Genomic DNA, 14706 nt, shown 5'->3' on the forward strand with positions numbered 1-14706 from the left:
TATACTGAGCACATTCGGGTACGTAGCATCTCGGAATGTTCGTAAAAGTTTATTCTTAGAATATACCTTAATCGAATATTCTTAGTATATGCGTAAGTATATGCAAAAGTATATACTTAACACATACCTACTTGTATATACTTTTAAAATATCTAAAAAATAATATACTGTATGTACGTACGTACCTATAGGAAGAAGAATAATGTGAGCCTATAGATTATCAACTTCGCGTTAAGAATAATTAATAAAATTTATGTATTTTAGTAGGTACTACTGAACTATCTAATTCATTTTTTTTAAACCGTTTTAATTGTATGGTAAAAAGTTTAAAACTTAATTCTATTGTGAAGAAAAATGAGAAATTCTCGTTTCGTTTTCAGTTGAAATGAATATACCATTTTGATTTGAGTTTATACCATAAGTAAAATAATTTTCGGGAATCCGGAAACGGCCATTCATTGTCATTCTGACCCTTGCATTGCATTTTATACCTGCACAAGGGAAGGGGGTAGGTAACAAAAGAGCAAAATATGAAAATAGTTTCCAGTACAGTTATGCATTTATGTCTACGCTGTTAGAGTGTTAGGTAGGACCAAGTATTTCTAGCTACAAGGACTAAAACATTTTTAAGAACATAAAAAGCAGTTTGAAAATAATAAATTCATATTGGTACTTCAATATTTCCTAAATACCTAGTAAGTAAAAGTATGTATAATGTATATAGATACCTATAAATTTTAGTAATTTACATACATATTATAATATATTTGGCTATTATATAATTATATAAGCAGCATTTTTATTTTGATGTGCACATAATAACTAAATATATTACTTATATTTTATATATAGGCTACTTACCCATATAATATTTATTATACATAGGTACCTATATAACTAACTAAAGTTTATATATTTTATACTTACTTTTTACGTAATATTGTAGAATGTAATAACTACATTCTCATATGCAATTAGAATATGTAAATATAATATATTAGTAGAACCAAAGAATACTAACACACCCTGTGGGTGTGTTAGTATTCTTTGGTAGAACCTATAGGATGAGATTGGGTGATGTTGAAAACATACTTCTGAGAAATACAGCACATCCTTGGAATATTCTTCCCATATACTAAAAATATGTGCGATAGTACATTCTAAGTATATACATAGAAGGTATATAGCACTTCCTTGGAATATTCTTCCCATATACTAAAAATATGTGCGATAGTACATTCTAAGTATATAACTAGAAGGTATATAGCACTTCCTTGGAATATTCTTCCCATATACTAAAATATGTGCGATAGTACATTCTAAGTATATAAATAGAAGGTTTATAGCACCTCCTTAGAATCTTCTAAAAAGTATGTTCTTGGTATATACTGAAAAGAAGTGCGGTAGTACATTCTAAGTATATACATAGAACGTTTAAGTACTGTAATGTAGTATATACTCAGTATATGCTCTGCACATTCGCAATGGTAATTACGCATATTCTAAGTATATACTTTTTCTGAAAAGTATGTTCTATGAATCTACTAAGAACATGAAATTGTTATGTGGGTACATGTTTGTAATAAAATTGGTAAAAATTATTTTTGTTTCAATCCAGTTTTTATTCTTTTATATTTATTTTTCTCATAAACTAATGCTTAAATAATAACTTTAAGCATGATAATGTTGTGATACATTTTTTTAATCAGTAGAAAGAGGAGAATCCAAATATCAAATAATAAAGAAGGTGGAAGTAATTTTAAAAAATAAGGGATGATACGGGGTGAGATATGGCATAATGTCTCCCCCTTCAAATATTATTTGACGTGATTTTGCCCTTTTTCTAATAATCAGTGGTTCAAAAGTTATTTAGGGTAGATAGTTTTATCTGAAAAGCACACTGTATAGGTAATATTATAATTATTTCAATTTCTTATGTATAATTACAGGAAAAGAAAGAAGAGAAGAAAAAGCACATATTCGACCACAAAAAAGTCAGGGTTCTTGTAAATTGAACAGGAATTGTACCAGTCAGATAATAATTACTTTAGTAACTGGAACGGGGCTCTGTAGTATGAGTTATTTTAAGACTCATTATGGACATGAAACTGATATGAAGCACATGAGACTCTCTAAAATCAAACGTGAAAGTGTTGCTTCCAAATTAATTGCAGGTGTTTCAGTATCACAGTAAGTTTTTAATAAACAATTTTGTCTTTTTTTTGTCAACAAATTTGCTTTTAGCATTTTGAATTCTACGAGGGACAACATTGGATGTGCATTCAAAAGAGATCACTTATTAACGAGGATGGACATTAATAATGTGATGCGTTCTTACAACATAGGTCTGAAGAATGGGTGCCGTCACAAACAAGATGCAGTCAGTGTGGAATTATGGGTCCAAGAAATTTCTGGAACTGAAAATAATCCAGTAAAATTTCACAAACGTCAAAATTCTGAATGTACTGCATACAATTTAGAAAATAATGATATTTGTCTGATATTAATGAGTCCAGTTCAAGCAGAGCTATTAAAAAAATTTGGGCAAAATCTTATATGCGTAGATAGTACACATGGCCTCAACGCATATGACTTTGAAATGACTACAGTTCTGGTCGTTGACGAATTTGGAAATGGATTTCCAGTAGCTTTCCTATTTTCAAACCGAAAGGACTCCTACATTAATGAAGTCTATTTTACAGAAATTAGGAAAGTTACTGGGAAAATACAAACACTCAATTTTATGTCTGATATTACTTCCGTTTTTTATCTTCCTTGGCAAACCATTATGGGTACCCCAATTAAACAATTATATTGCTCATGGCACATCGATCGTGCTTGGCAACAAAATTTGGGGAAAATATCAGACTTGGATAAAAGAAAATGGGTTTATAAGTCATTGAAGCATGTTCAAGGTATACTGGATGAAGATAAGTTTACTTCAGATTTCAACAACTTATTAAACCTTTTACTCTCCGATGACGAGACCAAGAAAATGGGCGAATATGTAAAAACTTACTATGGTAAAAATGTGGAACAGTGGGCTTATTGTTACCGGAAAAATTGTCCTGCAAATACTAATATGCATTTAGAGGCTATGCATAAAACAATTAAACATGTGTATTTGGACGGAAAAAAAATCAGTATGGATAAAACTTTGCACTGTTTGCAAAGATTCATAAGAGATAAGACACTGGAGAGAATTATAAAAATTACAAAAGATAAAAAACATCATCACTGCAATATGATATTTTCTAGACACAGAGCTGCATTAACATTGGAACTAAAAAATATAGAAGTATCAGAAAATAGAGAAGACAGCACCTATTACATCAAAACTGCTGATGACTTACATATAATTAGTAAAAAGCAGTTACAAAAATGTTGTCATCTGGTGTGCACTTCGTGCGACATTTGCATACATATGTATGAGTGTTCCTGCATAGAATATGCAATAAAATTGACTATATGCAAGCACATACATTTTGTTTGCTTAAACTTCAAGAAATCAAAAGTGAAAGTAAACAAAAATGAACAACAATGTGAAAACTTAGATAAGGAGACTGAAGTGACAGAGCTGCTTCAAAATTTTCCGTCCTCTACCATCTGTGTAGCAGATAAAAGAAAAGAAGCAACCGATCTGGCATTTCAATTAATTGAAAAATTAAAAAGTGACCATCTAAACATTGATCAGTTGGACTTAATAACCAAACATTTAAAAGTGGCCGCTTCTGTAGGATCTTTAAGCTGTGCACAACAGTCTGCTGAGGACTTTACTATTAAATTGGAGGAAGATAAATCAATGCCTTCAAATAAGAAAATTGAAAAACAGGCATTCTTCTCAACAAGGAAGAAAATGAAAGCCAAGAATGCGAATGAAGAAACCAGATTCTGGTGAAAAACGTGTGATAGATGACACGCTTAATTCTAAATTGTACATGTCAACCGATCTATCTAATGACCATCTATATACAAAAAATTGAATCTAAACTTACATGCATAGAAATCGGCCCACTTTAAACTTGAACTATATTTATTTCTGAAACTAATTACTTGTTACTTCCACCAAAAAAGGAATATACTTTTTAAAAGTTAATTTAACAGGCTTTAATATGAGTATAAACTTGTCATGTATATGCGTAGCAACCGATAAACATATAGAATAGTGTTTATTTGATGTTTATAACGATAATAAGAAATTAGTCAAATTTTTTTTATTATTGCCTTTGCAACAACACTTTTACATTGTTTGCTTTTCATATTTTTTTTCCTTTTGCGTTGTATGGCTACGGGCCCTTCAAGTAGGCTCATTCGCCGATTCACCAATTCAAATAAATACTTCATTCTACAATACAATTCAAATAAATAAACACCATGCTTTTCATAATTAATTAGTGTTCAAATGTGTGTAAGTTAAAATTACACTACACCAGAGAAAACCGGTTAAGTTGTTGTCAGAAAATGCAGCCAGTGAGTGATTACTGTACAACTGGATATGACACTCGCCGCGGTTCGAAGAGTGTTCCAACATTATGAGGATGAGTAGACTGGATACTTTCGCAGACAACTTGGAACTGGTTGAATTTCTCGTGATGATCGCTTTATTGTGTCAACAATGTTGTTAAGGTCGTCACCTTAATGTCGTTCTAGTGCAAAAACAGCTCCTTGAAGTAAGAGGAATGGTTATTAGTCAGTGGAGAGTAAAACGAAGACTGGAGGAAAATAATCCGACTCCTCGAATATCTGCAATTGGTTAAAAACTTATATTCATTTTTTATCCGAGTAAGAGTTTCTGAAAAAAATATAGTTCAAGTCCAAAGGTTAACGTGGGCCGATTTCTATGCACTTTAGTTTATGTACTTACATATTGTTTGAGATCAATCACATTACATATACATATTCCATTTATTTTAGGGAAACACTTTGCTGATTATTAATTTATCATCCAACAAATTGTTTGCTTTCTATTGGTATTTACGTTTGTTGTTCCTCATGCTTTATTCGTATTGATATTGTTTTAAATTTTTTCCAAGATGCTTCTATGTTTTAATTCCTTTAGGTTTATAAAATTATTTCATTTATTGCTATATTCACTTGTTTACTGAATTCTGTAGCTGTTGATCTTATTTCTTGAAGCATGTATATTTCGATTTTACTACTGTAACTTTTGCTGTTTGTGACTTTTTGGCTAATTTATGAAACTAGGTTTACTACACTTATTCTTGATCATAGTAGATAATTATCTGAGTATATCGCTAGCCGTCATGTTACTTTTGTGTTCATGACTCCATTCTTAACTCGTGTGTTAACTATTATATAATCAATTATTATTTTCTCATTCGTACTTTTTTACTTCTCTTGTATACTTATGAATGCCTTTAGCGATGACTCAAAAATTTATGCTGCACTTTCTCAATGGCATGAACATACTATTTGTAATATGGATTCCATTTTACAACACAATTTTCCAGTAATATACTTACAAACATTTATCAGTTTGATGACATTATGTTATGTCGATTATTTTCTCCCTAGTGCTTTGCTGATTTCCTCATTCTTTATGCCTAGTCTAGCATTTAAATCGCCTATTGTCATTATTAATTGTTTATCATTAGGATTACATACCATAAATCTTAAGAAAACATTTTCTGATGCTTAATTTACATTAAGATTTATTATTTATATTTACATATTGTTAAAAATATTACAATGGTGCTCATTTTCAGAGTATAATCATTTGATTAGAAATAATGGAGTCAATAGAGTTTTTACTTATGGAAAAAATTAAACAAGGTAGAATTTTTTATAATTTCATTAAGAATTAATGTACAATAAACAACATATCAAAAATTTCTACTTCAAAAGTGGGTGCTCCATTTTTTATTAAACAAATAAACTGCAAAATTAGTTGTTTTTTTAAAATAATTACGAAAATATAAATTTTAGAAAAAAACTGACGTAAGCATTGAAAAATTCAGCAAATTTTACATAAAAAACATATATAAACATTTTTCTAAAATTAAATTTACAGCTTTTATAATTTTTTATTTATAACGCTCGAGTCACCCCTCTCACAGCGCCCGGTTGACTAAATTTAACATAACTTTAATTTTTAATTAATTATTTAAATTAACTTTAAATTTTACAGCTTAAAATTAAATTTTACAAATTGGAAATGAAAGAAGAACATTAAATCTATTTTATAGTTATATTACAACCAAAAAAATATGTGAATAATTACAGTGTGGGTGGAAAGTGGGGCTTACGCGAATTTTGTTTAAAAAGTATTCCAAAATGTGTAACTAATACAATTTTACCTATGAAAATCTAAAACTTACACAAATTACTTGTCAAACATCGTACTAAACGATGTTTCATTCAAAAAATCTCAAAAATTTTATTCAAATGATATGTCTCAAAAAATACAATTTTTGAATACTTCGTAGTTTTACATAATAGGACTTTTCAACGCTTTTTATTTGTTTCTAGATCCTGACAATATGTCGTATAATCCGTGTATAATATTAACGTACATGAATATATGACATATGATAGAAACTCAAAACAAATGAGAAACAATTGATGGATTCGACTGTTACTTGATGGGAGTTCATTTTATCTAACAATAAAACAATGAAAACGTTTGTTTTCTATACTTCCACAAAATGTATTACAACTAAGTGACTACAGCCGTTTCGGCAGAGTGCCTTTCTCAAGTGATATAGTTTACAATGTGTTTGCCTTTTTAAGTCTTTAACTGAAGAGGTTGAGGAGTGGGGAGCTGTTTGTCTCGAGTTGGTCATTCAGAATTATATCTGTATTTTTCTTATCTTTTTTATCTTCTTTAGAATCTATGGCAATTAATAAATTTAAAAATACAGATATAATTCTGAATGACCAACTAGAGACAAACAGCTCCCCACTCCTCAACCTCTTCACTCAACAAATGAGAAACGTTGAAAAGTCCTATTACTACCACTTTTAAGAAGATATTACTCAAGTTTAAAAGGCTACATTAAAATTTGATAGGTGCTTTTTTAAAGCTAAAGACGTATTCTTTAAAATGCACTAAATGTACTCAGTGGCGTGCTGGAACTTTTCAAGCGGCCCGGTGATTTTATAGAAAAGCGGCCTCCTATGCTCATTTTACCTTCTATTATTATCAGGATGTTTTATTCGTTATTTAAAAAATAAAAAAAACAAAAATATAAAATATTTTTAAAGCAAACTTAAAATTTGAAATGAAATAAAAATGTATACTATTTTTATTCAGTTGCAATGCGAAGGCAAAACTGTCTTATTTTTCACTTAGAACAGAGAGTGCAAGCCAGCACTCTAAATCGACGATTTTCGACTCTATTTGGAGTCATCATCAGAGAGGCGTAAAATAAAATTTTGAGAATTTTGAATTACATATGAAGTTAAATTTTCTTCTTCTTCTTTTATATAGGCAGTACTGCCTGTTTTTCTTCAACGGTGCCTTTCATTCTGCCCCTAAGTTGTCATTCCATCTTTTCCTTGGGCGTCCTATACTTCTCCTGCCTAACGGTGACTTGTCCCTGGCTATTCTTACTGTCCTTGATTCAGACATCCTGCTTATGTGCTCATTCCACTCTTCTTTTCTGTTCTTTACCCAGGTATTTATATTGTCTACCCCATATATGCGTCTGATTTCCTCACTTCTTACCCTATCCTCCTGTAGTCCTTGTACAACAATCCTTCTTAACCCGCGAGTAGTCGCGCGGTGAGATAGAATCTCAATTTTTATCCTTTTTCGCGATAACTTGATGAAAAATTTTGCAATTTTGAAAAAATTTCGTAAGTGTATCGAGGAAGGGTGTAGTAATGCGTAGGATTTTTTTCTTTTCTTCTTCTTTTTTTTGTGGAATTTATGGCTTTGGGGAGAGCCAATTAGCTTTAACCCGCGAGTAATCGCGCCGTTAGATAGAATCTCACATTTCATCCTTTTTCGTAATACAGTAAAACCTGTCAGTAACGGCCACTAAAAATGAAAGAACTATTGGCCGATATAATAAGGTGGCGGCCAGTTTTTGTAGTCTACATATAGTTGGTTTGGGAAATTTTTAAACTGGCCGTTATTACAGGTGGCCGATGTTGGCAGGTGGTCGTTAACATACGTTTTACTGTACAGTAAAATTTGTCAGTAACGGCCACTAAAAATGAAAGAACTATTGGACGATATAGAAAGATGGACAGTATTGCCAGTTTTTGTAGTCTACATATAATAATTGGTTTGGGAAATTTTTAAACTGGCCGTTAGGACAGGTGACCGATGTTGGCAGGTGGCCGTTAACACAGGTTTTTTAATAAAATTGTTAGAAAAATATATTTTCAATATAAAAAGTAGATAAAAATAGTACAAAATGAAAATTTGTTTTAAATTCGTATTTTGAGATAGAATCTCACACGCGACTATCGACGTTACAGAAGTGAGCGCGACTACTCCCGGGTTAAGATCTTCATTTCGTTGGTTTCCAGATGTCTTCGTGTTTTGCTTGTATCTGGTTTGTTGAATTTTACTAAATCAATTATAAAAGAGAGTACAAATACAAGTACACTGCAAATACTTTATTTTAACAATATTTAAAATGTTAATACAACGCAATAATCTAAACATTATTTTGCAGTTATTTTATAAAATAATTACTTGACTCTCGATCAATCATTTCCGCATTAAAATAGATTTTTGAGCAAATTCGTCGATTATTTCATCATTTTTAAGCTCATAAAAAAGCTTCTTTTTCTATTGGGACCGTGCAAGTTCGGCAAAGCGACCCCTATTTCTACGCTCTATACTAAAATTCGCACTTTTAATTATATTAGCCAATTATATTAGTCCTGGTTACTGGATAATTGTCAAGGCCATAGTCCAAAAAAATAATAAGAAAAAATAAGATTCAGGTTATGTTGAAAACGTCAACAATTGTATGTAGTAAATAAAATTAGTTATTAAAATGCAGTACTGCAAGCAAAATAAAATTAATTAAATTTACCTTTATATAATAATTGCATATCATATCAATATTGTGGAGCAATATATAATTCTTCTGCTTCATTGACATAAGGTATGAAATATACGTCAATTTGACAATTTCAATTGACAATATGAATTATTTAAGATAGTTGCAATATTTCTCCGCGACTCGCGCAGGGTCGTTTCTCGTTTCCCCTTCCAAGTACTTGCACACCGCGAATAGCCATTAGCATAAATGTTTCCAAGTGATCTTGTGTTAAAGTACTTCTTAACCGATTTTTTATGTATTTCAACGTTGAAAAGCTTCTTTCGCAAGATACTTGTATCACTGGAAGAGTTAATAAATGCTTATATACAATTTAAATTTGGATAACCACACTGATATAGTTGTACTTGCAGCTAACAGTTGTAACAGCGTAACAACAGGCTATACAATCTTTACACTTTTTAGTACCACACAGAGGTGAAGTTTTCACGATATCAACAACATTGTCATTTGTTACTTCATGTTAATTATCACTTAGCTTAATAATATAATCCTTCATATTTTCTGTAGACTGAAGATATTCATCATTAACTTGATCTTCTATAATTTCAGTATTTTTTAATACAGTCCATTTATCAGCAAAATCCACGAGTTCTTCTCTAATTTCAGTCGCAGATATGGTAGGATAAAAATTTCTTAATTTTTTAGTAAATGATTTAAATGCCGTTAAAGGTCTGCAATTTTTATTGTATCAAAATTTCTAGGATGTAGAGTGCTTATATCATCATAAAACGATTTGTTTTTAAAATTCGGTCAAAAATGTGCAAGACTTTTTTCCATTTTTTATTCTGCAGAGTACATACATGTTTGAAGGAAATTGGAAAACCATAAATATACTTGTATGTAGGAAAATAAATATTATATATAGCAATCTATTTATGTATTTAGAGTTTTATTCATTTACTTAAACTGTATTTTACAATTAAAAAAATTTAAATTTTTTTGAAATGTTTTATTAATATTATTAGCAAAATTAACATTCGTTTGGAAATTAAAAAAAAAACAGTTTTTTGCCACATCCAAAATTTTTTGTGAAAAAAACCTATTTGACCGGCCCCAAGAGGCCGCGGCCTCTCGGTGATTGCACCGATTCATTTATATGGCCAGCACGCCACTGAATGTACTGCCAAAACCGAAAAGAATCAATTAAAAAAAATGTTATACAAAGTCATAACTTTTATCTCTACAACTTACCTAAAATACATCTAATATCAAACTTGAAAAATAATAGAAGTTAAAAACAATTTTTGTGCTCTTATAGGTACCTACAGTATGTCTATGTAACTTGGAACCTATGAGGAACTTTTTTATTATCAATTTTACGAAAACAGTTATTCTTCATAAAATGTTCTGCTTGGTCTAAAACCCAAAAAGCAACAATCAGTGAATGTTTATCATTTTTATACAAGGTATGTCTTAAAATATGAATTTCGCTCAACGCTAAAATATCCTTATATTTCACAATAATAAAAAATGTAATTATAAACAGTTGTTCGGAATTAAAAACTATGTTTTAATATGCAATCACATCCTTCAAATTGAAATATTGTGAACTATAAAGGTACTTTACTCTTGAATGAAATTAATATTTTTTGACATATACCTCATATAAAATTGATAAAATTTGATTACATCTTAATTTCTAGATCATGCAGAGCTATTTATAAAGAATAACTTTTTTCGTAAAATTAATAATAAAGTAGTTATCATATTGTAATAAAATGATGTTGGGTTATCATTAATTTGAGAAAAATTTATATTTTTTTCCATTTTGAAGGATGTAATTGAATATTAAATCATAGTTTTTTAATTCCAAACAACTTTTTATGATAACAATTTTACTTACTTTAAACTTGAGTGAAATTCATTTTTTTTAATTTTCCAATTATTGTAATGTAAGATTCAGCCTTACACCTAAAGGAAGAAAGGCTTAGTAATAAATAAAAATACAGTCAAAAGGATTCAGCATAGTCAAAAATGAAATAGAAACATTTTCGATCAAAGTAAAATGATACGATATTTTTTAAATTGGTTATACAAAAGTTGTTTAACCAATTAATAAACTTTTTCCGAAACAATACCTGTTTTCGAATTACATTGACTTCCATAAAATTGGTATTGTATTTACATAAACTGCGCTAACTTTGGAATATGTATATTATAGTATGTATACTAATAAAAAATTTAAAATATGCATTGTGATTATTTATAAATGTAATAACAATACAACCATATTAAGAAATTTTATTCATATAGGTACCCCTAATTAACAAAAAAAATATTGGGAATATTCACTAATATAATAACATTATAACTAGCAGAACATTTCGTCGTCGTCACGGCAAAAGTCACTAAGTCCTGTGGCATTGGTCTTTCCTTAGTGTGAAAATTATATGTGTTGACTTAGTTTCATTAGCTTTTATCTTCCATTTCTTTAACCACTGTCCAATTTGGTTTAGGTGTTCTTGAAGTTTTTAATACTGCAGCTCTTGGATCCTCTTCAGTTGCAAATATTGCTGTGTCATCAGCGAAAGTTCCAATGGTGGTTTGTGGAGAGGTTGGTAAATCGGATGTGTACAGTACATAAAGAAGTGGACCCAATATACTACCTTGTGGGACTCCTGATTGAATTTTGTTACAGTTTGATAGTTCATCCTCCACTTTAGTTTCAAATTCTCTGTGATTTAGATATGATTTTAATAATTCAAAGTATTTTTTGGGTAGAGATTTTTTGATTTTATAAAGTAATCCTGGGTGCCATACCTTATCAAATGCTTGGCTGATGTCCAGAAAGGCTGCTGTGCAATACTGTTTATTGTCCAAAGCTCTATTAATTACATTTGATATGCGATGGCATTGTTGCACTGTAGAATGACCTTTATGGAATCCAAATTGGTGTTCTGGGATCCAGTTTTGGAATTCTAGGTCGCTCATAATTCTTTTAAGTAACAGCTTTTCAAGAAGTTTTGACATTATTGGAAATATCAACAGATCTGAGAAAACGAACATTTAGTGGCTTCTACCTGACAACAAAATGGTAATTTTGGACTTCGTTATTTCTGCCAGACTATGAAAATTGATATTGTGAATTGATTAATACAGGGACCTCAATTTTGACAAAAGTGGACTTAGTGAGTTTTGCCGTGATGACGATGATTTCATTCATCTACCACTAAATCCTTCCCCTCTGTTATTAGAGGGTACTGCAAATTTGTAAGTGCTGTACAAACTTGAAAAATGAAGCCAAGGTAGAATATTATTAAGGATAAAAAAATTAATTCTTCTGTTTGCTCATTCTACATGAATTCTGCCTCTGGTCACTATCCTAATACAAAATACATGTTCTTTAGTAAACTGTGGTGTGGTTAGAAATTATATTAAAACTAACTCCTCGTGGTAACACATCACCCAATAAAAATCCCTAATCTGTATCAATTAAACCTCACACTCACCCCACCACCAAATGACACACACCAGGTGTCATTTGATCCAAAATCACACCACACCATTATGGACATCTTTTTATATGATGTTGAACCAACGTACAAATCACTACAAAATATTACTGCTCCATTAGGAGCTACAGCAAACAAACCTTTGAAACTATTCATGTGTTTATAAGTAGATTTTTGAATGGCCATTAATGTTGGTTTTTGACATGTCACTTTTGTACAATCCACAGTAAATCTACAATTTGTTAAAGTGTGGAAACTAACTAAAGAAAAAGGACACCTGAATAGAATTGGGCTGTACGAAGGGAACCTTAACTGCAGACTGTGCAATAGGGGAACTGAAACAGCACATCATGTACTGTACGAGTGTGAGGCTTTGGATCACAAAAGGCAGGCTATTTATGGACAACCAAAATTAAGTCCAGCAGAATATGCCACCCAACCCATGCTAGGGATGTACAATTTGGTACGTGGAACCAAGCTTGTGGATTGGGTGACATAAAAGGTAGGATGGTTGGCACAATAAGCCCATGAGGCTGCAGTGCCATCGGAGACATATGTCAGACGACCTCCAAAAAAAAAAAAAAAGTGTGGAAACTAGCAGGTAAATGTAATTTATTTTTAAATTGTAATGGTATATTTTTTAATAGCTGAAAGAACAAAATTTCATGTAAAACAATTAGCAATGTATAAATAATATTTGCAATAGTCCATCTACTGTAGCAAATTTAAGTGTAATTGCATCTATGTCATAAATAAATGATATTTTTTTGTTAAAAATGCCACACTTCACCCATAATAATGGTATTCTAAGTTTCCAGTTGGTATTCCAATGTACATTTTCAGTAAATTGTGATCATTCTTAATGTGCTGAAATGAAAATCAGTATTTGACAAATTGTCTAATTTCAGTTTCAGCTAGGTATTCTTTTGTTAAAAAAATACATTTCTGGATCTTGTGGGGCCATACTTGGTGTGATACCCCTTGAATGAGATGACTCTGGTTGACATTCAGATGGTACTGAAGATGTAGAAGGTCTACAATGCATTATTTGAATAAAACCAAGAGGATTATGAATCAGGGAGAAACATTTCCGAGGTGTAATGCTTGTAGTTTGCATACTAAAACAAAACAAATAATAGTTATTTTATACTCGTTAAAAAATAATACCTACATTATTATTGTACCTGTGATAAACATTATTTTATAAAGACACAATCCTCTATCCTTGTTTAGTCATATTATATTGCTTTCAATTTTATAAACCTAGGATTTACACATGACATAGTAGGTAATACATTTCTTCTGAATTTTCACCAGTCCTATTTTAAAATATGTTGGAAGGATTTTCTTTATCTTCTTTATAAAAGTAGCACCACACCAACATATTAATGAATCATTCTACTCCGTTCTTCAGATATCCTAAAAATATGGTGTCATTATACCCTCAACATACAATTTTAGATTTATTTTAATGCTTACAATATCAATCGTCACCATTCGGGTACTCAACACATTACCATTTTTATAGAAATAAAAAATAACGTACAAGAAGGTAGTTATATTATTCCATTTTTGAAAACAAAATAAAACTTGGCGTCTATCAATTGCAGTGTTGCCAATGCAAAAATAAAAATTATCCGAATGTTGTGAGCCAAATATCCGAAATTATCCGATTCTAATTACATGGCATAATTGACATTGACAGTTGACATTTGTACATTGGTCGATGACCTTGACTTGACACAATGTCATATCCAATATGGCGACGAGCAGGTTTTTATGTTTTATTATGGAATATTATGTTATTAATTAACTATTAAAATTATTAATTATTCATATATTTATATAATACAATATAATTTTATAATTATATATTTTATATGGAACAGAGTATACTACAAAAGAGTTGTTCCGCCATATTGGATAGTGCGTTTTTGTCAATGGAATCGAGCCCATGCCCATCTACTTAACCGTATGTCATATCCCCTCTCCCCCATATCACTGTAGATGACAAATAATGGCAATGGCAAGAAAACTTGTATGTTGTAAGGTTAATAGAAATCTATTTATTGAAATAAAAAGCATAACAAATAATACCTTGAATTATCCGAAATTATCCAAAAAATTGTTCAATCCGAAAGTTATCCGATGGTCCATGAAATTATCCGAAAATCGGATAATTATCCGGACATTGGCAACACTGATCAATT

At 30.6% G+C, this 14706-nt stretch overlaps 1 protein-coding gene and 1 long non-coding RNA gene across 2 annotated transcripts; one reads left to right on the top strand and one right to left on the bottom strand.

Moving 5' to 3' along the window:
* The first annotated feature begins 1887 nt into the window (after positions 1-1887).
* On the top strand, positions 1888-6849 carry LOC114332316 (uncharacterized). Its single transcript, XM_028282102.2, has 2 exons — positions 1888-2190; positions 2245-6849. Exons 1-2 carry the CDS (start codon positions 2075-2077, stop codon positions 3896-3898), a joined length of 1770 nt encoding a protein of 589 aa, XP_028137903.2. The 5' UTR covers positions 1888-2074; the 3' UTR covers positions 3899-6849.
* A 6242-nt stretch (positions 6850-13091) lies between these two features.
* LOC114332315 (uncharacterized) lies at positions 13092-14142 on the bottom strand. Its single transcript, XR_003652776.2, has 3 exons — positions 13976-14142; positions 13681-13915; positions 13092-13614 (listed from the first exon to the last, which is right to left on the bottom strand). It is a non-coding gene; the product is annotated as an uncharacterized LOC114332315 (long non-coding RNA).
* Positions 14143-14706: the final 564 nt, after the last annotated feature.

This window comes from Diabrotica virgifera, chromosome 6 (genome assembly GCF_917563875.1).
Source record: "Diabrotica virgifera virgifera chromosome 6, PGI_DIABVI_V3a".
Taxonomy (NCBI): Eukaryota; Metazoa; Arthropoda; class Insecta; order Coleoptera; family Chrysomelidae; genus Diabrotica; species Diabrotica virgifera.

Coding starts and splice junctions, on each gene's coding strand:
- LOC114332316 (XM_028282102.2), top strand. CDS start 2,075: ATGAGTTATTTTAAGACTCATTATGGACATGAAACTGATATGAAGCAC. Junction 2,191..2,244: donor GCAGGTGTTTCAGTATCACA/GTAAGTTTTTAA, acceptor ATTTGCTTTTAG/CATTTTGAATTCTACGAGGG.